The 23,026-nt window shown below is 35.2% G+C and overlaps 3 protein-coding genes across 4 annotated transcripts in view; all 3 read right to left on the bottom strand.

Annotated features, from left to right (window-relative positions):
* LOC6639715 (cell wall protein AWA1) overlaps positions 1 to 14,224 on the bottom strand; it is a 42,165-nt gene extending 27,941 nt beyond the window's left edge. Inside the window, exon 1 of one of the 2 annotated variants that reach the window (XM_047010005.1) lies at positions 13,973 to 14,224. The gene's annotated coding sequence lies outside the window, so the exon portion shown is untranslated. The remainder of the gene's footprint in view (positions 1 to 13,972) is intronic. The other variant, XM_023181813.2, reaches the window with a different exon arrangement.
* Positions 8,753 to 10,068, bottom strand: LOC6639649 (vicilin-like seed storage protein At2g18540). The gene is made up of 2 exons (XM_002062749.4): positions 9,906 to 10,068; positions 8,753 to 9,850 (listed from the first exon to the last, which is right to left on the bottom strand). The coding sequence occupies exons 1-2, from the start codon at positions 9,949 to 9,951 to the stop codon at positions 8,994 to 8,996; spliced, it is 903 nt and encodes a 300-aa protein (XP_002062785.1). The 5' UTR covers positions 9,952 to 10,068; the 3' UTR covers positions 8,753 to 8,993.
* LOC6639648 (ribonuclease kappa-B) lies at positions 11,412 to 12,384 on the bottom strand. Its single transcript, XM_002062748.3, has 2 exons — positions 11,658 to 12,384; positions 11,412 to 11,586 (listed from the first exon to the last, which is right to left on the bottom strand). The coding sequence occupies exon 1, from the start codon at positions 12,370 to 12,372 to the stop codon at positions 11,884 to 11,886; it is 489 nt and encodes a 162-aa protein (XP_002062784.2). The 5' UTR covers positions 12,373 to 12,384; the 3' UTR covers positions 11,412 to 11,586; positions 11,658 to 11,883.
* Positions 14,225 to 23,026: the final 8,802 nt, after the last annotated feature.

A 23,026-nucleotide genomic window follows, 5' to 3' on the forward strand; every position in this document is an offset into this window, starting at 1 on the left:
CACATAAATTAACAGCTCTAAAGCTGTGAGGAAAAGACATGAATATCATTACAAAGACAATGGGCATATCAACTAGACAAGATAAAGGGATCAAGTGCTGTGTATTGTAGTTAAATTAGTCTATAATTAGGTAACAAACTAAGACATCATCGAGAGTGTGCAGGAAATACAAAGATGAAGTTTAACCCTGCAGGGACGGGTCAACAATTTTAAGGAGTTTTCGTTTCTTTATAAAAGATTAAATAAAATAATAGTACCAATGGAATGTTTCTCTTCAAAGCCGTTTTTAGTAAACTTTAAAATATTTCCTGACATCTTACATATGTAAATCGAACAATATTTGTCTATCCATTTTTGTCAGGATCTACTAAAAAAAACTCTTAAAGACAATAAGTTCTTTTAAATTTTATATTACATCTACTAAATTGTTATCTAATTAAGAGTTTTTCATATTTTGCATAAAGGATATATTCATTTTTGTGTCGAATATATATTCTTGGTGAGAAATATCACTCGATTTCTCTCTTATCGAACTTACTTTTCCTTTGATTGAATGAGTTTCAAATAATAGACTAAAATTTAATCTGATTTGATTGTTCTTTGTGTAAGACTGGGAATTCCATTACATCTTACAGGTAAATCAAATCAAATTTAATTCACCAAAATTCTATGAAACTCAAGTCTTGTTTAATCCTCTGATCTTTACCCTTATTATAATAACTTTATCTCATTTCCTGGGCAAGTTCATGTTATATAAATTGAGAGTTAACCTTAGGTTTTTGTCTACATCTCATGGTCGGCAACTAATTTAAATTTATTAATATTTACATATCAATTTATTTAAGACGACAGAACGAGGAGCTACACATTTTGCTCTATTGTAAAATGTCTTTTGTTTGATATATGTGATATATATATTTATGTAGATTTTTTGTTTTTTTTGTGGTTTTTGTTTCCACTTCGTTAAATGAGTTTTGAACGCTCTTAGAAACTGTTCAAGTTTACCGCTTTGTTTTTTTTTTGTATTTTAGATTCAAGTAGATATTTCTTTTCTCATTTTTTAGTAGTCGTTATCTCTTTGGTCAGCCAGCAAGAAAGAAACAAAAAATTTGCAATTTTAATGCCATTTCACAGTTTTTTGAACCCTTTTTGGCTTATATAAGCCAAGAGTTGAGAGTGTAAAACGAAATCATTCGACGAGTCGGCGTTAAGTCATACTCTAAGGCAACAATAGGCAACATAACATCGACAGCAAATAGTTTATGGCAACTAAACGTGCACTTGGCTCTGGCAAAAGAAAAAAAAATTCAATTTAAATTTTAAATTTTAGACCGACTTTCGCTTTTATTTACATTTTTTTTTTTTTTTGTAACAATTTTGCTTGGCATCTGGCGATAGCAACGAATTTTCTAAGTGCCGGTTACAAAATAATTTTGTTTTTTTTTCCTGCGCCCACCAATTAGCGCCAGACCGCAGCAAAGATGCCAAAAGAAAAAAAACATGCATAAAGTAATATCATATTGAAATCGCAAAAACATATATCCATCTAACTGCCTACATATACTTACTTACATACCGAAAATTGTTGTTGCAGCAGACGCCAAATCAAACGAAAAGCAAAAAGCCAAAACATAGAAACCAAAATCCAAAAAAAAAAGAAAAAAAAACTGCAACGACAACCAGACGATGACGATGACTTTCCATTTTCAAATGTGTGTGCGAGTGTGTGTGTGTGTAGTGCAACTACGACAACAGCAACAACTTTTCATTTTTCGTTATTTTTCTTCTTTTTATTTTCTTTTTTTTTTTGTGTAAACTGCTGCAATCAGTTTAAAGGGCATAATCTGGGTATAATCCTAATGTCAGGAACTTTGTGGTTCGAATTTAAGCTCAGCGATAACAAAGAAACGAGTTCTAATGCCTGCAAATGAGGGATGGCAAATAATCGATAATAAACTAAAATATCGATATTTTATTTTAAGCAAAGCCCACCGCATAATTATGTAGGATAATAATTTTTAATGACATATTTGTGTAAGTCTTTAAATCTAATGAAATTTTGTATTTATAAACAATAGAGACGGATAGAAATGATCCTTGATCTAAAAAGTAATCAAACAAAGTTTATGAAGACCAAAAGATAGCCAACTTGCATGGTTTTTCTGGAAGTGTGGTTGCATGTATTCGAACATAAAATACCAATTATATAATAATCTTTTTTCCAAAAAGGGTATATAACACAGCGACTTGGGCGAAAAGCGTTTAGACCATTTTAGAAAAGCGCAAAAATTGAAATTACCTGGCCAATGTCTGCACGCTGTCTACGCAGCTGGAAATCCTCACCAGGCCCCCAGACTTGTGGTCTTGGAGTTGGAGTTGGAGTCGTAGTTGGAGTCATAGACGTAAGTCGTAAGGTAAGTTGTGTGGCAAGTGCGCCGAGGCTATGTTGACATTTTTTCAGTTGTTGTTGTTGGTGGTGGCAAGCGATGACCGGTCTTTGCCTTTCACGTTAGACCAGAGATAGAGAGAGAGAGAGAGAGAGAGAAAGAGAGAGTGAGAGCGAAAGAAAGAGAGGCTTAACCACATAATAATAATAATAATAATAACTCTGATACTAACTTGGCCTCTCCCTTCCTTTGCTCATTTCTTCTTCTTTTATTGCATTTATAATTATCGAAAGCCTTTTTTGGTCAAGTTTAGAGGCTTAAAGGCGGAAATGTAGGCCTGCAATTGAGTGGCGGATACACTTTATTTGTTTGTTTATCTTTTTACTATAAACTCGATAGTGCTTAGATATTGTATTTGAAAGGGGGCGGGCGGGAGAGGTACTCCGAAGAAGATGGCAAACGGAAGCGTCACTCAAACAATAATACATACAAATATTAAAACCAAAACCGTTTGAATGATGACTCAAGCATAAAATTCTCAAGAAGCATATTGGCGTGGCCAAGAGTTAAGACCCCAAAGAAGACAAAAAACAAAACTAAAAAAAAAGAATCGACGAAAAGGCGCAAAAGCCAGCAAAGTGCTTCCAAAGACTTTTGATTGTCGGCCCCCTCCGCCAAACCAAGTGAATTGTGTATCTACTTCCGTTGACTGAAAAGAAAAACATAATCGAGAGAGAGAGAAAAGCCCAGAAGGGGACAAAGACTTACCAAAAACATAGTTAAAGCAATGGCATTAGGAAAAGTGTTTAGCTTAAATCTTCCCAAAAAGTAGTACCTAAACTCTTTTCTCACCTAATCACTTCTTTGCTTCGTCTGATCGTGCACTTGACACGCGCTTCAAGCAATTGGTGGAGTATCTCATACGAAAGGGATAAATGCAGTTTTTTGCCCTTTACGGTATTAACTTAACCGTTAAAAACAAATACATAGAAATTTTCTTAGCCATGTTTGACAAGTTGACGCCTTTTCCACATCGTCAAAGTCATCTCTTTGGGCCTAATGTTTATTAACCAACTTGCTGCTGGGCATAAACATATTTATGTATATATCATACAGATATATATTTTTACCGTTTTTCTCTTTAAGACTCATTTCTCGCTGTCTACCTCTTGTAGATATTTTTTCTTTCTTTCTGTTGCCTCAGTTAATTTGTTATTATTTTGACATTAATTTTAAGATGATGATTTCTGAATGGTTCTTCGAGTCTTTTGCTGATGATGGCTTTCTGGCCGCATACAACTAATTTGTTAGGAAATTTTCTTAGATGTTGCCAGAGGCATAAGAGTATGTAATAGCTTTATATGTATAAAGTGAATGAACTTACAAGCTATTACAAACATTTCCAATGGGTTGAAGGAAAATGTCTGATAATAAAATATATTGGGATATGCATTATTTGAAAATATTCTTAGGCGAGGCAACAATATTGCAGACAATGTTGTTAAATAAATAATTGTTTTTCTTTTAGCCATAAAGTAGCACCAGACACTTTACTATTTTACAATAAAGAAAAATTAATGACCTTAAATATACATAGTTGGAAAGCTAAAAAATCTTTAAGTATCACTACTAGAATCTAATAATTATTATTTTATGTAAAAATCTCTAGACATCAAGTATTTAAGTATTATCTATTATAAGTTTTTTACGTATGAAATAAAAGAATTAAAACAGATTTGTTATACGACTTGAATATACAAAATTTTACAAATTGTTTGAGCTATTTATTAACTTTGTTCCTAATTATTGATTACCTAAATATGTGACCTAAAACTACTTGCGAATTACAACTATAGTCCGCGAAAAATGCGTAACTTACACTTTGTTTCATTAGGCGATCTCGATCGTAAGTTTTTGAAATGATATAAGGTAGCAAATTCATTTGATTCGAAATTTAACATTGGGATGATGATGCCTCCTTATCTATTTAACCGAAATAACCTATTAATTACCAGGAATTCCCTACCCACTAAGATAACAAAAGATTGAACATTGGTGTGAAAAATGTCTTTAGTTAGTGGTTCAAACTAACTACTTTTATGTAGGATAGTTTCGAGCTACTGTCTGAAAAAGTGAAAACACATGCCAATGTCTTTGAAGTGTTGGAGCGATTAAGAGTAGTTGAAATGTTTGTAGTTCCCGGAAGGTCAGAGCAAGTAAACTGGAAAAATGTTTGATCACGCCTCCTTCCGCCAAATAGTAAATCGAACAATTACTGAAACAACTTCCGCAATATATATATATTTTGTGTTGTAGATTGTCGAAAGTCCCTACAAATGCAGAAGCTGAAAATGTTGAAGTTGGCGTCGGTTAAAGTAAAAGTTGAATGAAGTGTACACCTTTTTATTGTCGTGCCTTTGAAGGGTTCAATTTTCGTATCAATGGCATATTTTAAGCCTTTAAATATTCCATGCCATTTCCTGTTACGTTCAACAAAAACAAAAAAATGGTCAAAATATTTTTGATCAATTAGCCCCAGTTAGCATCATTAAAACATTTCTTTGTCATCGCATTGACCCAATTTTTTGGTTGACAACTGCCGAACGAAATGAGAGCAGAAAAATGTTGTCTCTTTTGCTGACAATTGCAATTGAAATATTTCTCGTTGTTGTCGATTGTCGATTAAATAACGTAAGTTTTGTCATTTTTTAGTTTGCCTCTCGCTTCGTTTTTTTTGGCCAAAACGGCCGACATCTTGGCAGAGCCTCCTCCGCCACCTGCTCTTTGGCTGTTTGCAAATAAAAGTAAAATCTATGGAAAAGTGTCTCCATTTTATGGTTTTTGTCATTCATTTTGTTATTCTTGTAATGAAGTTCACACGCTTTTAACTTGGCCATCGCATCAACATCTCATTATGGCCAAAGTTGCTAAATGGTAAATTGTTGGCCAGTTGGCCAAGCTGGCCAATGATGTGATGATGATCATCCTCACATAATGAAGGTAAAGCCAAGCCAAGGCGGCAATTAAAAAACGTGCGCAAAAGTAAAACGATTAACAGTTAAAGAAAAACTCGAAAACAGTTGTAACTTTCGCTACCGAGGAATTTTTTTTTTTTTTTTGTTCGTTGAAAAATGAAATTGAGTGAAAATTAATATGTGATTAACCATATTACTAATCATCATCATCTTATGAGACGCAAGCCCAATTAAATGCAAATTGTTTTCCAGTCCAAATCGGTCAATCCTCTTGGCCAAAAAGCCAAAAGCAGATTCCAAGAAGGTAGAAATGAACGTACAGAGAGAGAGAGAGAGAGAGAGATATGAAATATGCGAACAGTGTCACGACTTTAATTACTTTATTGCCGAAAAGCAAAAAATAACCCAGCCAGATTGGTCCAAAAGAGGCGAAGGTGGCCTTAGCGGTACTTTATCATAAGACACGGGGGAAACGAATTAACCGCTTACGCCCTCCGCATAAACGGTGTAACGATATATGTATAAATTATTTTGCAACACAAAATAATTTAATTTATAACAAAGTCAATGAACGAACGGTAGTTATAAGGAGCCATACCCACCCGCACAGTGGTTCAAAAATTACAAAAATTTGGTGATCACAAATTGAAGAAAATCTTTGATTTGTATCGAATTCAAAAGTAAAATTTTGAAACAGTCCCAAATATTCTTTACATTCACTCCAATTTTATGGATTACTGGTATTACGAGATCGAAAATTGTATCTTATGTGAAGCGAATATCGTAAAAACAAAGATTTAATTTAATTGTTACCTTAGTCAAGTTGTTTAGTTGTTGTATAAAGATCTTTAAGCATTTAGTGGTACTTTTTCCTACTATTTGCCTATTTAAAGTCAGAATGTAACTACTTTGGTTCTAATTGATCCTGGTTTAAAACGCCTAATCCTTGTTAAAGCATCTGTAAATTACATAATGCACTTAAAGTATGACATTTAACTACTTGAAGTAACTTTCTTTCGTTGCATGTGTTAGTGACTTTTGCTTCACTGTTGTTAATATTTCACTTTTCGGACTAAAATCACCGAAGTTGACCGCCATCATGTAGCTCTCTTACATATAACAAATTCGAGACACAGAGGCCACAAATTGGAGGCGTGCTCGTTGGCTTAAAGGCTGGCCAAGACCCTCCCGAAGCCCGATGAAGGCAGGAAGGCAAAAAAAAAAAAAGAAAGAAGGGAGTTTTTCTGAAGACCAGCTGACAGACATACAGTCTTACTTCATACGAGAAAACAAAACAAATATTAATTAAAAATGCCTTGTCCACACATACATACATATGTAGGTAGGCTCAAACGGCGAAGAAAGTAACTAGAGAAATGGCTCATTACAATGATTACAGGCATGAGTCAGCTGCAAGAGTCCAAAGAAAACAAAAAGCTACGTGAGTTGCACGGCAAGAAGTTCTGCCTCAGCTGATGAGGCCTAGAATAAGAAGTCTAGCAAATTGATTGCACATATAGAGGAGAGTAGAACATGGCGGTGGCTATTGAATGACCCACTCATTTGGCCAATAGAATTGTTATATCGGCGCTTTCTAAAAGCGGTAAGACCTCAATATAACAATAAAAAAACGGTGGCAATAGTAGCTTGGCACGCTCACAGACAGACAGAGAGAGAGAGAGAGAGACTCAGATGAATGGTGAAAGAGTTCTTCGATTTTGACCGCAAATTGGTCAATTTGTTTACCTGGCCAATTTGTTTAATTAGCGTACCTTCTTTGCCGCTCCCCTTAATTGGCTTTTAAGTGAGAGTTGAATACTTTCCTAATCATAATCTAGTTGAATTTGGTTTACGAACACGCCCCAAAAAAACAAAACGAAAATCTAAAAATTCTGTAAGTCTGCTAATTCAAACAAATTGCGGTATAAATGCATTATAAAAGGCAGATAAGGCAACATCGGGTGACAGTGTGACAGTAATCGTGGCAGTTGCCAGTCCCTCGGATCGGATCGGTACTAGCTAGTTACTTACAAGCAGCCAAGCATCATACTTATATAGAATACCGAATAGACTGGCAATGATAAATTGCACAACAGCAAAATGCTGATGTGGGCAAACTGAAGGCACAGTGTGTCTTTTAGCCCCAAAAGAGACTCGAAAGGACCACTCATGAAATCTTCGAGAGACTCTACGAGGTTAGAAGTAGCTAAGTCATATAAGAACTAGGTATTCCAAACAATCAAACCAATAACTAACTCGTTTAATATAACCTAATAAAATATTTAGAAATTATATTGTAAGTCCAGCAAAACTTCTAGGAAAACTTGACTTCCCTTTGGAAAAGTATAAAAATGACTCTTGAAATGTACTTAAAACTGATGAGAAAATATGTATGACTAAAATTGGAACTGTTTTTACTTTTCGTTTTATGAAATTTTCAAAATCTATTTATAAAACTTTAATTGACCTTAAATTCTATATAGATAAATTGTGGATCAATTGGCTTGCATTATGTGGAAAGACGTAATCAGATCGGTTCTAATTAATTTAATTATTAAAACAATTAACTGCATTTGCCCCACGTTGAATGTAAACCACTGTAAACCGTTGCAGATGTGCCTATAAGACAACAAGCAAGTGTTTTGCTTGTTGCAAGTTGCAAGTTGCCTCTTTCAGTGTCTCAGTGTGTGTGTGTGTGTGTGTGTGGATCTCTTGGCTGCTGGAGCTAATTTGATTAATGATAAGCCAAGCTTAACTGATGACGATTGTGATTCATTATGTGAGCACATTCAGTGCAAAAGAGCAGAAACAGATAACCAATGCACTCGTTCGAAGGAACAAAGGGGGGGTGGGTGGGCGGAGTGTGTGTGTTGGGGGGCAACTAACTATTTATCTATCTATCGCCAACTATGCCTAGGTCTCGCGTGCCCGTGCCATGAAGTGCCATGTGGCCATGTGGCCATTTGGTGTGGTGCAGTAGCAAATTCTCATTTAATAAATCGTGTGTTTTTGTGTGTGTGAGTATGCATTTGATTATTAGCCCCGCAGACAACAAGTGGCCATTGTCCATGTTGATGTGGGGGGACAGTGGTTTGCTATTGAAGCCACCACCAATTCAAAAATTGAAATTGTCTGTGCGTATATCTATGATATACAATTTGGTTTTTTGCCAGCAATCGCGTTGATTATATGCAATGAGCCATTTCCTTTCAACAGTGTGTGTGTGTGGAGAGAGAGAGGAGGGGAACTAATTTCTATGACTAGCTATAACCATGACCACAAGCAGAGCAGAAAAAGGCAATCAGCATAGAGGGGAGGGAGAAAGAGAGACAATGGGGGTCCAAGCGCACACTTGCAGCTCATTTGGGTCAAAAGTATCTGCATTCTTCCCTCAGATGCAACATTGTTGTTGTTGCATAGCACAATGTGTGAGCATTTATTGTTACAAGTGAATAACATTATATCTGATTCGTTTCATTTTTTGTGTTGGTTTGGTTGGCTTGGTTTTTCGTGCATCACACAATTTCCTCAAATTGGGTTTTTGTGTATAGAAGTGAGTGTGTAAAACTAATACTAAGAGGACACAGTAGTTAAGAGAGTGGTAACTAGTAGCAGAGTGGGGCAGAGTGGATTAGGCCCTTTGAGCCTTTTTAGCCTTTTCGGCTTCCCTTTCTTCCTCTTTGCGTTGCTTTTCACGCTCCTTGCGGGCCTTCTCACGTTGCTTCTCACGCTCTTTCTCCTCCTTTTCCAATTGCTTGTCGCGCTCCTGTTCCTTCTTCTCACGCTCTTTCTCCTTCTCGGCACGGATCTTGTCCTTCTCTTTGCGTATCTTTTCACGTTCCTTTTCCTTCTCCTCTATGCGTTTCATTTCCTCGGTTTCCCACTTATTGAACTCTTCGCGCTCTTGGCCAAGTCGTTGCAGCTCCTCCATTTCAGCATCGCTGATGCCTTCATCCATATCCTTTTCCATCAATTCCTTTTCGCGGGCCATGTTATCCCTGGCTGCACGACGTCGTTCACTCAGCTCTTTGGCCTCAACGCGATCCTGATGACGCTGCTCGCGTTCTTCTTTCTCCTGTTGCCTGCGCTCTTCCTCGGCGGCGAAGTCCTCCATCTCATCCGGGTTATAGGGATATTCGGGAATGGCCCAATAGAGATTTAATAGGCCAGTGGTCACACTCAGAGCAATGGCACCACACAAAGCCACGACACCGCTCAAGAGAACCATATTATATTTGCTATTCTTGGCATTCCAGGCCTTAAAGAAATCCCCCTCTGGCTGGGGTAGATCACTGAATACGGCATGCATACCACCGCTGGGGAAGTATCCCGGTTTCAATTTGGGTACCTCGGCCTGAGCTCCTGGACACTTGGGAGCTGTTGACGCTTGGGGGCCCTTGGGTTGACTGCGATTGCTGGCAAATGGTGACTTAAATTTGCCCGTCGATATCCTTTGCGTCATATTGTGAAACATCTCACCGTTGCATACTGCAAAATCAAAGAAATCAGTTTCCCCAGATCCAAGACAGAATATAATACTCACTATTACGCACAAATCGGGCCGTTGCGGCGAACAAAATTCTGGACATTATTCGTTTTGCACCGAATTTCTATTTATTTTATTTTTTGCAAATATAAATTTCTCGAAATGTGTTAGTTTGACTGATTAAATATATATTTGTGCCAGCATGCCAAACTTGAAGGTATTATCAACTGTTACTTGTTACTTGATTGTAGTATTTGCTTCAGATATTGTGACGAAAAAGTGTTGCAAAATGTTCAAGATGTTTTCTAAAAAATTTAAACCTTTAAAGATTGGAAAAACGTTTCCAAGACACCGAGATCCCCGGTTGAAATTAAGAAAATTTTCCTTTCCAGAAATAAGTTATAAAATCTTCTACTTTGGGGAGCTCTTTTAATACACTTTCCCATTATATTTCAACAAATTTCGCTCAAAGATGTTATATTATTTATTCCAAAACTTGACCAATTTTTAGACTGTCTTTGAATGATATGCCATATATCTTATTATCAAACAGAGACGTCATATTTTAAAGTATTCGACAATTTAATTGAAGCATTGCTAAATGAAGATTTATTAGGAAGATTTTTTTATACATCAATATGGTATTTTAGTCTGACATGGAGAAAATAGCAAGATTAAAGTTGTAAATTATAATCTTTATTCAAAGCTATTTATGGAATCGGCTCAACTACTTATTAATAGAATGGTTCCAATCTGAATGTAAAAAGAAGCTTCGATTAAAGATTTCATGGCCACAGATCTGAGAATTGCGATGATTCAGATTCATATTATATATATGCATCAACCGCTATATTAACACAATTAGCTAGACGTTGATTGACAATAAAAATATAATAAAATAATCTACTCTTGATACGGTCAACCAAAATTGCGAATACATCTATATCAGCTTTATTATACTTAAAAGGATGGTTGAGATATATAGTGCGAATATTACTTCTATATCGAAATATATTCACTGACACTTTCAGGAACTTTTCAGAAACTTCAACCTAAGAATTAGAAAAGATTGTTATTTATCTCTCACTTCTTAGTTATATCCCTAAAGCGCTTCTCTTTTCGAACCACTTAAATCTGTGATCCAAGCCACACTTGACCTATATATGTGTAAGACATTAACCGATAATCTAAATTCAATGGAGACATACATTTTCCTTCTAGTTAGAGTATTCAACTTTGGGTTTCTGAAAGTTCTGTTAGTCATAAACATGAAGGTTCTTACACAAATTTACTATTCAAATGACCCACACTGTTCGTGCACTTTTGTCTGATAAGAGAAGTATACAAATATATGTGATATATATATAACTGATGTAAACAACTGTAGAAAATCGTGTACAATAATTTACACAACGGTTTTCATGTACAACAAATCTACAAGATAAGCGCCTACAGAGAAGAGCAGTCAGACGCCCAGACTCTGATGCAGACGAAGACTCAGACCCAGACCCAACCCACACCACATTAGCATGTTGAAGCGCATCAAAAAAATATTTCACGGAAATTTATGAGACCCAAAAAATAAAAAAAATAAAAAAACAAAACTAAGACCAAGAAAAAGAAGGTGTCACGTGCACTACCAGCAACAAGCAACAAGCTACCAGCAGCAGCAGCAACAGCAGCAACAACAAGAAACTTGTCAAAATTGGTTAGTTGAGACGAATGCATAATAAAGAAACTGAAACGAATAGAAAGAGAAGAGATAAAGAAGTTAAAGCTTATAGAATGCGGTCAACAAACTTGTTCTACCTTTTTTTTTAACTCTCCTACTCCAATCCCACTCCTCCTACTCCTCATGAATCTGGTAGATGGTTCTTCAAAACTATTCAGTCAAAAGCAAAAAAAGTCAAATTTTTTGGCAAAAGTTATAGAACTCTTTATGCAAATAGAAAATTGATCAACTCTTGGCTGGCCCAAACCCTAGTTTATTCCTCAGTCCCTTGAGAGCACTATACGATAAATGCATTTGCGGGTTTTACTGTTTTCTTCTTGACTTGGTTTTGAGTGGAATTGGTTGGGGCTCAACAAAGGGTGTTTGATGCTTCTCCATCTTCTCCTTCTCTTTCTGGGCCTTCTGTTGCTGCTGCTGCATCAGTTGCCTCCTCTCATTTGCCCTATTCCGGCGCAAGCATATGAAGCATATAATGGCCGTGCATAGATATATTACGGCCGTAACAAAACAACGTACGGCCACTGCCTGAAAGGCCTCATCGGAATCCTTCTGAAAATCCTCCAAACTAGAATAGTTTTCGTCAACCGGTATATCCTCAATCAATGCCACCGACTTCATGGCATAGAAAATGCCCATCAACGACAATTGTATGGTGCCCCAAATGCTGATGAGTAGAAAGAATATGGCGGTTTTCTTGCCACAAAGCATTTTCACAGGCACAATAAGAAAACGGAATACAAATACAAGAAAATATCTAAAATGACGTAAAATCCAACACTTCAGACACTTCATTGACGAAACGATGAGCTGACAGTGAAATCGAATGTTGACTTGATCTCTGGGCTGGATAACTATTTGAACAGGTGCAATAAGACCTCCAACAAGCATCATCAGAAGTGGCAGCCGCAACGATGAAATGAAAAGTTTTGTTCCCCCCTTAACCAGTTGGAGTTAGTTTTTTTTTGGGCTTGTCTAACCTTGTGCGAATTTAATGACATTAGATCTTTGTGGCAAGATATTGAAGTTCAAGCTGAGTTTATCTCTCCTTCTCTCTCAGTCTAGCTGTTTGTCTGTCTGTTTTTCTATTTGTATCTTGTGTATCTCGTATCTTGACTCTGTCTCTACACATTTCGCTTTCGGTTGCGGTTTGTTTTGTTTCTCGTTTTTCGGGTTGAACAAACTTTATGGTATTGAAATCGATTGCTGCGGTTACACCTGAACAATTGATGCATAGTTTAATGATCCGAACATACCGGAACATACAAAGATTTTTACATACCACCAACTGAACTAATGACTTTGGCTGACTAATGACTAAATATCTAAGCCTATTAATAATCTAACAAGTACAATAAGTAAAATGTAAGTAAAATATGGGTAAACCCCCAAAAATCGTTAATAAGTCAATAAATACCTATTCTTAGAATTGGAAATATCTATAAAAATATTAAGTTTCATATGTAAATAAACGTAGTATTGTGATTTTAAAAGTGTGTAACCAATTTTAAAATGTAAAGTAGGCAGTTCATTTTAATCGAAAAATAATTCCTTGTTTCCGTTTATTGAAGTTTTCTTTTGTAAGTGCTAGAAATGATCATTGGCTTAGAATTTAAAAAAGAAGTTTCCTCATTTTCCCACTATATACATACATATATTTATGTATAGAATAAATTTTGGATAGGACAAGATAATCCAAAGCAATAAACGAGTCCACAACAAGACTAAAAGGACTTTTGTGGATCGTTCTTAGATAAAACCAAAAAATTAATAGATCAGAATTGAATAACGTTTGAGTATCTTACACTGAGGTTTCTTTAAACTTACACACGAGAAAATCCTATAAAAAGGCGATGTGACTCTTACGATTAAGTCTTAGTTACGATTAAGTCTTAACTATCAAGTGAATTATCATCGTTTTGTAAACTAGTTGAAGTATTTTTTACTATGTGTAAAAAATCTATTTCTCAGACTACAGGACCTTATGCTTATTGACCTCATGGTAGAGGACCTAAGATTCAAGAACCATAAGCCAAAACTTATTCATAGTTTTAATTGTCAGATGATATTTCACAAGAATTAACAGCTTAAATTTTCTGATATATAAATTTCGAAACTTTCCCTGAGATAGCCATCTCTCAGCCTAAGGACAATTTTCTTATTGTGGCTAAAATCCAACTCCAAAGAGAAGATAAATGGCTTTAGTATTGGCTTCTTAGCCGTCTTTGCTAAAACTGTTGATGGGTCAAGTCAATCATCTGCTGCTGCCTTTACCACAAAATATGCTTTGCTATGCAATTATTTTTGAGGTTTTTGCTTAATCCAAAATTATTTAGCAATAATCAAAAAATAAGAAAAAAACAAAAACAATATAAATAAACGACACAAAACTCACCTCTCAATTGGCACACTAGAATGGAAGTCCGTTCTCCGAAAAAAAATTTATACACAGTTGCTTTACGGTAGCAAGAGACCAAAAAAATAACACAAATAAACAAAAACAAGAAGGCAAAACGGAAAATTAACTTAAATTTGCCATAAACTTTTGCCAAGTTTTCTGAAAATCCGTTACAAACATCAAGTTGTTGTGAAAATTCATAAGTCGGTTGCTAAACTTTTTTTTTTTATTTTGTTGTTAATTTTTTTTCCTCCTCTTTTGTAGTTTATTTTTTTTTTTAACACTACTTTTTGTTTAATTATTTGAAGTTAGTTTTATGGGCTTCACGTAGATATAACTTCTTCTTTTTTTGGTTGTTTTCTTTAATGATAATTACTTCAATTAGTGTGAATAGATTTCAAAGGCATCTCGATTGGGTAAATATGCTGAATTAGGTGATAAAGAAAATTTTGTATCCACTTTTAAGGGGAGAAGGAAAAAATCAATTATAGTTATAGGTAATTTGGTAAAACCAATGGAGGTCAAGACCATTAAGCCAACATGAAATCAAAGTGTAGAGTGTAGACCAGACCTTGACATTAGGGCGTTTGCTCAAGAGCTTTGCCTCGGGTCGGTTTCGATTGGTTTCGAATCGTTTCGAATTTCAAAAGTGTCTCGCGTCAAACATCAATCCATGAAATCCAAATCAATTGACACAGAATGCACAAACAATTGATCGAATGTAATAGTTATTGAATCGGTTCTTGGGCAACTGGCAGAGTGTTATATTCCCCTGGACCGATTTCTGTCAACTTGAGCAATATTTAATATTTTCAGAGACTCCAGTGATGATCTCTATAAGGCAGCTCAACTTTAGACAGTTATGACAATGTTTAATTCTAAAATTTCAGTTAAATCACTGCAGTTCAATTTGAAGTTGATTTTATTTGGAGACTGATTAAAGTATCTACAAAGTGTGTTGGTCTGGGTTAAACAAAGTCTCTGAGAAAATCGTTTGATAATCGCTCTAAAGTTTATTTTGATTTGTGGAAATCTTGGATAAATTTTCCTCCGAAGTTAGGCTTAAATATAGTCTGGCTTTTTGGTCTGATAAATATGAAATGTTTTCTCACGAATCAGCATTTAATTCTCACTTTTATTTTTTACTCAAACGAAATGCCAAGCTAAGCGGTTTTCTAATTTCAAGTAAACTTTTGCTTGCATTATTATTATAAATATTTTTATAATTTTTTTTATGTACATATATATATTTAATTTTTTGTTGCCCCTCTGATAAGCTAAGCGAACTTGGATTTTTTTGTTGTTGTATTTTTTTTTGCTTTAGCTCTTGTTGTTTGTCATTTGCTTGTTGCTTTGCTTTGCTTTAGCTTTATTTGTTTCGCACTCTGAAACACTTGTTGAAATGCACAACTACACACACACACACACACACACACACTTGAAAAACTCGTATGCTCTGTGTACCGTACCAACTCCGTTCGCTTCACTCCACAGTCAACAGGCCAAAACAGAAAAGCGTGTTTAAATAGCTAAAGTAATAAAAAATGCACACTGAGAGGTTCGACAGTTTCGCCTCGGATTGGAGGGATTGGAGCGCTCAAAAACACGTCCGACTCGCTCGACGTTCGTTTCTCGAATGAATAAGCAACAGTTGGAACTGCTGGAGCCGTTGGAGCTGTTTTGCTGCTCCACTGTGATATGGTCTCCAACATGTTGGATGCCATCGGATGTCGGTGTAAAGTAAACAAGATACAACCACAAGAGAGCGAAAGATACTTTTTCTGATTGTGGGTGTTGGTTTTTGGTTTTGGTTTCGCTTACACCAGAAAATAACCACAGACGATAAAGGTATATGGGGCCAATGCAACTGTTTGACATTGATTCCATTGCGGGGGCATCTAAGCGATATAAAGTAAAGGTATGCACCCATAAATAATACAATCAGCTTAAGGTGCAGTCGAAGATAAAATCAAATTTCATTTATCAGATATATTTCGATGAAATCTGTCATAGTATCAATCGACTATATTTTTCCTAATTTGGAGACCCTTCAGCTAACTAATTGTACAAATTCGCATTACAACTACATTAAACTGTTTGAAAATCAGAAATCTTCTAGTAAACAATATAGATTAGAAGAAATAAAACGCCATTTCAAATATTACTCATTCACATATGATTTATATTAAATATGAATAATTTAATTCAAAGGTTTTTTAAATGTGTTTTTTATATATATTTTCTTCTCTCCTCACAATCATGGGGTAATTATTATAGTCATTTGTAATCTATTGTTGAAAACTCTTTATAAGATTGTGGTTATTCAGTCATTTTATTTATATTTAGGCAGGGTTTTAATGAATAATCTATTTAATTCAATAAATACAATATTTCTTTACACTTTATTTTATATTCTTGACTAATATTAAAAAGTTTTTGCTTTAAATATAAATGAAATCTAATCAAAATCGTGGAGACGACTAATAAGCAATAGATCTGACTTTAAAATGATGCATCATGCTTTTAAAAATGCTGCTAATTTATTAAAACATTTTCTTCAGCTATGTCACTACCCACTTTTTACTCTCCTTACTATTAACTAACTAGTTAATGTAGGGTAACTTGCAGTCGTTGCCAATATTGGAGCCTAGTAGAATGTAAGCACAAATGTCAAAGTTAAACGCATTGAAAGGACAAAGGTTTAGCATAACTATGCGTGGTTCTCTCTTCGGGGATAAATTAATGGCAAATTCCTTGCCGTGGGATGAAGCAAATGTCAAGGTAATAAAGTGCATTGCTAGCTCACAAATGATAACAAAATGATTAATCCAAGAAGGAAACAAATGTGTACCTAATATGCAAATTCTAGAACATTTGATGTTTCGACACCAAAAATATCCTTAGCTTAGTCTAGTAACTGAATTAAAGTCTAGTTTTGTTTAGGATGCTTCTATCAAAGTTAAGTTAAGGAAATTATTATGTTAAATAGGGAGACTAAATTCTCAAAATTAATTTCTATATCCTTGGAATATATGTTCACATAAAGATGCCATAAATATTTGAGAAGATGCCTTTAAACTAATAATAAATTATAAGCAAAGTTTAGTTAATTTTGAAAGTCAAACCATATTAAATAACAATAACTAGAAAGTTTTGCTAACCACTTTTAATATCATTTTGTGTTTTATTGTCACATTTATGTAATTTGCATTCATTGATATAAAGTCTTACCATTTATGGTTCTATGTATACAAATGTCTTAACTAGTAACCATTTCAAAAAACACTCTCCATAGTTTGCTCACTCAGTTCGACTGGTTTCCTGTTGAACCAAAATTGGTCGACTACTTAAACCTCAACATTTATGGCAAATTAATCGCAGCAGCGGCAACAGCAGCAGCTATAAATTATTGTATTTGGCCATCATTAAAAGCAGATCGTTCTGCCAATTTGCTAAGAATAAAGCGGCTTAAATCGTTGTGAGCAGAAACAATAGAGGAGATGTTTACGCCTCTGACTGAGTGAATGAAAAGATATCGGACCATAACCGATATGCATGTTAGGTATTGAATGGCCTATGTATTAGCATATTCAATGAGCACTTAATTTTTTTGGCCAAATGTTGCGGGAGGGCTAACCGATTTCCGCTCTCAAGCTACTAAAATTTCCAAAAAGCCACCGAAAAGCTATCCAATTGATTAGAGAAAGGTTGGATGGATAGAGTTAGGGATAGAGTTGGAGTTGGAGATGGCGTCAAGTGGAATTGGGTTATTTGATATGGCGGTAGCTGAAGAAGAAGTTCGATTAGCATCTTAAACAAACGATTTAAATGACATAAACTTGGGTATTAGGCGTTAAATACACAGCAAAACAGAAAACCGACCGAAAAGTCTTGTAAGACCTCGGGTATAATTTGCATAACTGTTTCGACTGGGCCTATGCATTCACCTGGGTCTCTCTATGTCTGGTTAGAAGGGGCATTGTGGGCTTGCATTTGAAACAGAGTAGAAGAGAGACACCGCCAGACAGACAGACAGACGGACAGACAGACAGACCGACCAAACGGAGGCAAACACTCAGCAGACAGTGGGCTCTCGCACCTGTCCACATAAGCGACCACGTTATTCTGTATAGTAGGCCTTTCGAGTTGCTGCCAAGAAAGGGTAAACAGTCCCCGCGGCTCGTGTTGCCTCTTCTTCTCTTGTTTCTTTCCTATTTATATACCCTATGTTGGCTGAAGGGTCTCTAATTCTAATATACATAAAACCCATCGTCGACGTATGCTTAAGTTTTAATTAAAAGCCCCCGAAAAATTAAGCAAAGTTCTTTGCTTCTGTCCCTTCTTATCACGATTCTGTATACACTTGCTAAGCACTGTATATCTACTCCAATTTCGACTATCTTAATTGAGATTTCACGCCATAAAATATCAAAGGTGATGGCAGATTACTACTCAACTAAAATTTACGATGCAACACCTGAACATCTTTGATATATTTTAGAAATCTTGCTGGCATTTAAAAGAGACCTTCTTTAAAATTTAAGTATTTTGTATCAATGATGTATGGTATTTCGGTCTATTGAAGCAGAATATTCATAAGGACTGTAAGCTCTTGTTTTTAATGACAAAAATAGTAAAGAAAATCAATGACTACGCGTTTTTTCCATATCCTTTGATTTTGAGGAATACTATTTATTTTGGGACTGGTATTTTTTATTGATTTCAAGTACTTGTGTCGTTTTTTGGGCTAGTTATCCGATTTATTTTTGTATTAACTTTTAGTATATAGGTATGGTAGATTAGCAAGTTTTCTAGTATTACTTAAAAAAATTACAACTTTCCTTTGAATTTCGTAACAATTTCATTTCAAGCACGAGGCAGAAAAATATCATAAAATAATAAGAAAAAAAAATGGATTCAGTTAATATTATTTCTAGAAACTTTATTTATAACTCATGGTATGCAAATAAATTCGTTTAAAACTAAATCAATAATCTTACAAGTGCAGTTTCCAAACAATTTTCTAAGAATTAAGTAAACCAAGTTCGAAAACTGAACCAAAATACCTTTCGAAAACCGTTTGAAAGCGATCTGATAACAGGTTTAAACATTCTTAAATTACTGTCTGATATTTGAATTACTAATTCAGTAGTTAACAATAAATTGTAATTAATGTCAATCAATAAATAACTCTTTTTGAGTAATGCCTAAGAGATTTGAAGGTAATCAGAACAGTGTAACGACTTTTTCATAAACTATTTTGACATAATGGTAATATATTTTCTATCACTAATCAGTTGATTATCAATGTCAATCATTTAACAACTTATGGACAAGAAAGAAAGGGTATTACAACTTTGATATGTTAAGTATATGCACACACTCACGCACACTGTAACACTCATACCCCACACACACACACACGCGCGTTACTTTCCTCGTTTTCGTCAATACACAAAAGAATTTCCATCAATAATGTCAATAGTGTTTGTTGCAAGCAACACACTAACAACAACAACAACAACAACAACAACAACAACATTGCAATGCATTACACCAACAAGAAGCAATGCAATGGACACTCCTTTTGAAGTTCTTCGATCTTCTGTTGTTGTGGGCTGCCATAGAAAGAGAGAGACCCCATCGAGCCATCGTCATAGGCCAAAAAGACGAATTATGGCCATTAAAGCTGCTTGGGGTTTTAAGTTATTAGGCAACTTGAATTTCAAACTGTACTTAACCTGCACTTCAACGCACACTCATTTGAAAGGTAAGGTAGGTAGGTAGACTCAGACAGGGGCTGAGGCAGGGAGGGAGGAACTCTAGGTGTTCCATGTGCTTGTCTTGTAATTAGCCAGCAATAACAGGGCGGCTCCTGTCAAATAGTATTTAAAGAGCATTCAATGAAATCTTATTTTAAGACCACTTAATGCAGCAGCCGAACAGAGTGAGAATCTGCTCATGGGGGTTGGGTTGTCATTTAAAATTGGATTTTAAGGTCAAACGAGGGAAAGACAGGGCCAACCCCCGCCAACGAAAAATGGCTCTGAGTGGAGAGAACTCATCTGTGTGCATTCCGTTTCATACGTCATTAACTCGACTGACTTTGATCTATATTTAAATCAATCAATTATTCGTTATTGATTGGGATTAAAGAATGCTTCAATATCGTAAATTTTACGATCAACCAATTGAGCTTTTGTTAACCGTTTCAGAGCCAGACTTAAAGCTTAGCTCAACTTCGTTAAAAAGCTTAGCCAGGCTTTAAAGCTCAACTTTAGTTTCGTTGAGTTTCCGTTAAGAAATTCGAATTAAGCCAAGGCCTAAACCGGTTTAAACTCCTGACAGGCTTAGGCAAATTTTGAAAAGAAAAACAAAAACAATAATTTCTTATTTGAAACACGGTTATTTACTTAAATTTCGATTTGGCAACAAAACAATGAATATTACACAACTTTTAAAACGTTTTTACACCACATCGACCAACGACAAAAACTGTCATTGGACCAAATGCAATTGCCAAATTGCAAACAACTTCAAGAGGCAACTTCAGTTGGTTTACGGATTCGAAACGATTTCATTCCCTCTGTCACATTCATTCATGAATTCAGGCTACACATCGTAAAAATGTTGCCATTGACTTGCCATTTGCAAGTCAAATTCAGCAAACAAGCGAAAACGAGCGGCGTTAATTAATTGAATCTGCAACTCTGAACAGACACAAAAAATAACGCATACGCATCGTGTGGCACATGCTTACTATGCCAGATATTTGCAGCATAAAGCCAAAAAACAAAATTCTTTGCATTCGATCATTGAGTAATCGAATCTCTTTCTCTTTCTCTCCCTCTCACTTAACTTTGTTGCCAATGGTGGTTAATTAGGCGTAGTCGCTTTGCCATCCAATTTCGGAATGAATACCAAATGTGGCAAGGCGAATGGCGTTTTGGCTCTGACTTGGCCAAAATCAAACCAAAGAAACCAAAGCAAAAACAAAAAGGAGTAATTGAACATTATGATGATTTAGAGTGTTGCACTCAACCCTTCTTAGTCACCACTTTAGACCACTTTAGTCCAAGTAAATTGATCGTACTTATATTGTGACTGAAAATTTGAAATGTAATTTTTCGCAGCTAAGAAAATTGCAAATGGAAATGTTTTATTTACGAGTACGATCAGGCGTATCCAATTGTACTACATTACAGACTAACAGACAATTGTTACTATATATATATGTATATGTTAGTATATATCGGGGTATATATTTGGCCAGTTGAGTTAATGTTTGCTAATAGATTTCACATAAATCAAGCAGCATTTTGGCATGATTTATGCATGAACTAGCCTCTACCCCGTCTATTCGCAGGTGTCGTGTCTGTCTTGGTGTTGTTGTTGTTGTTGTTCGTGGCCACTTCTCAGCAGATTTTCCAGCTCGAGAGTTTGAGCAGACAGATAGTCAGCATCAGTTAAACGCTGTGAAAAGCAAATGTTTTTCCTTTTTTTTTGGATCTTAACCATTAGGCTAGACATGAGACAAGTCCATGATGTGATAAAGTCTCTCAAATTACTCTTCTTTCGGGCTTTCTTTTCGTTTTACATTAAATAAATTGATCCGTTGATTGATTCCTATTCCTATTCCTAGATAACATATTCAAGATTGAAATAAGAATTAAGAGAAGCTCCGACTTAAGCTCCTTTTAAATTTAAACCTTATAACAAAGAAGCATAAAAAAAAGCAAGAAACTTATTCAATTTCCTAAAGCAAAACAAATCTAATTGTAAGTCGAATTAAAGTTAACTTAGTTAAGCTATCAAAGCATAGGAATCTGTGAAAATTAAATATGTTTAAGTGCTTGACATTTTATTTGATCAAAAATAATTCTCTTAAAGGGTATTTCATTAAACTTTGAATTGACTTTTAATGAAAACGGTTTGACCAGAACAAAAAATTGTAAGCACTTGGAGACTCATTTCTTTAAGATACTTTTATTAAGTTTCAAGTTCTTAATGGCTAGAAATTTAATAAGAAATATCTAAAAAGAATATTATAAAATTTCACTTACACTTGGTTAATCGATCCAACACAAGGGTTAAATTGAAACAGCAAAAAAATCCCACGAACCGGCGAAACGCATTCATTCGGCCTACTGACGTCGCCTCATACTTCTATTCCTAGACGTGTATGTAATGCTTACATGTGTTGGCCATAAGTGCATTTATTTAACAATAAAAGTGATGAAGGAAAATACATATAAATCTATATGAACAACAGAAACTACAATTTTTCTATTAATATGGTCAAATGTGGCACGCAGCGGCATTTCAAATGAATTTGATAAAAATGAAGCTCAGCATTTTTACTTTACTTGGCGTTCGATTATTTGCCAATAAACGCACAGGCCAAACCTCTTAAAAAATAACAACAATTCTTATGCAATTTAGTTTTCGTTTTTTTGTGTTTTTTTGGGTGACATTTTCGAGCGACACCAACGATTTAGCGAGAACAATTAAACAACATTTTTCAGCTTCATTCTCCACTGGGCCAATTAAGTTGTTAGTCACAAGGTTAGTTGAGGTGGACACATTGTGGCAGGACAGTCAAATGACTTTAATTTTTGTAGAATTTTTAATTAGCCGAGGCTTTCTAATTCCAAGTCCCAAGTGGAAATCAAATCCATCTTTGACCTGCCTTTCCTGACACAAGCAGCTCAGCCTTTGACGGCAAGTGGTCTGCCTTGCCAAGCCAAGCCAAGTTGAAGTCGTCGTCGACGACGTCGTTGTAGTCCATGTTGCGTCATCATTTAGCCACGAACAACAACAAGAATTGAATTTTAACTTGGCACAGTGCTGCATCAGTCAATGAAAAGGGTAAAGGATACGTGTAAGAATTTTTTTTTTTAAATACTCGATATACTCAGTTTTATTCACATTTCCAAATTCAACGCCTTTATTTTAATGTATCCTTGAAGTAAATTACTTTTTAAATGTTTTTTTAAATTTTCCGATTTTATAATTATTTAACAATTTAACGACTTTAAGATAAAACTGTAA

Source organism: Drosophila willistoni, assembly GCF_018902025.1.
Source record: "Drosophila willistoni isolate 14030-0811.24 chromosome 2L unlocalized genomic scaffold, UCI_dwil_1.1 Seg196, whole genome shotgun sequence".
In the NCBI taxonomy this organism is placed as follows: domain Eukaryota; kingdom Metazoa; phylum Arthropoda; class Insecta; order Diptera; family Drosophilidae; genus Drosophila; species Drosophila willistoni.

What these genes read in the sequence shown, in the direction of transcription:
- LOC6639649 (XM_002062749.4), bottom strand. Translation starts at nt 9,951, where the DNA reads ATGTCCAGAATTTTGTTCGCCGCAACGGCCCGATTTGTGCGTAATA. An exon ending in GGCCCGATTTGTGCGTAATA is followed by an intron (nt 9,851 to 9,905) that starts GTGAGTATTATA and finishes TTGATTTTGCAG; the next exon opens with TATGCAACGGTGAGATGTTT.
- LOC6639648 (XM_002062748.3), bottom strand. Translation starts at nt 12,372, where the DNA reads ATGAAGTGTCTGAAGTGTTGGATTTTACGTCATTTTAGATATTTTCTT.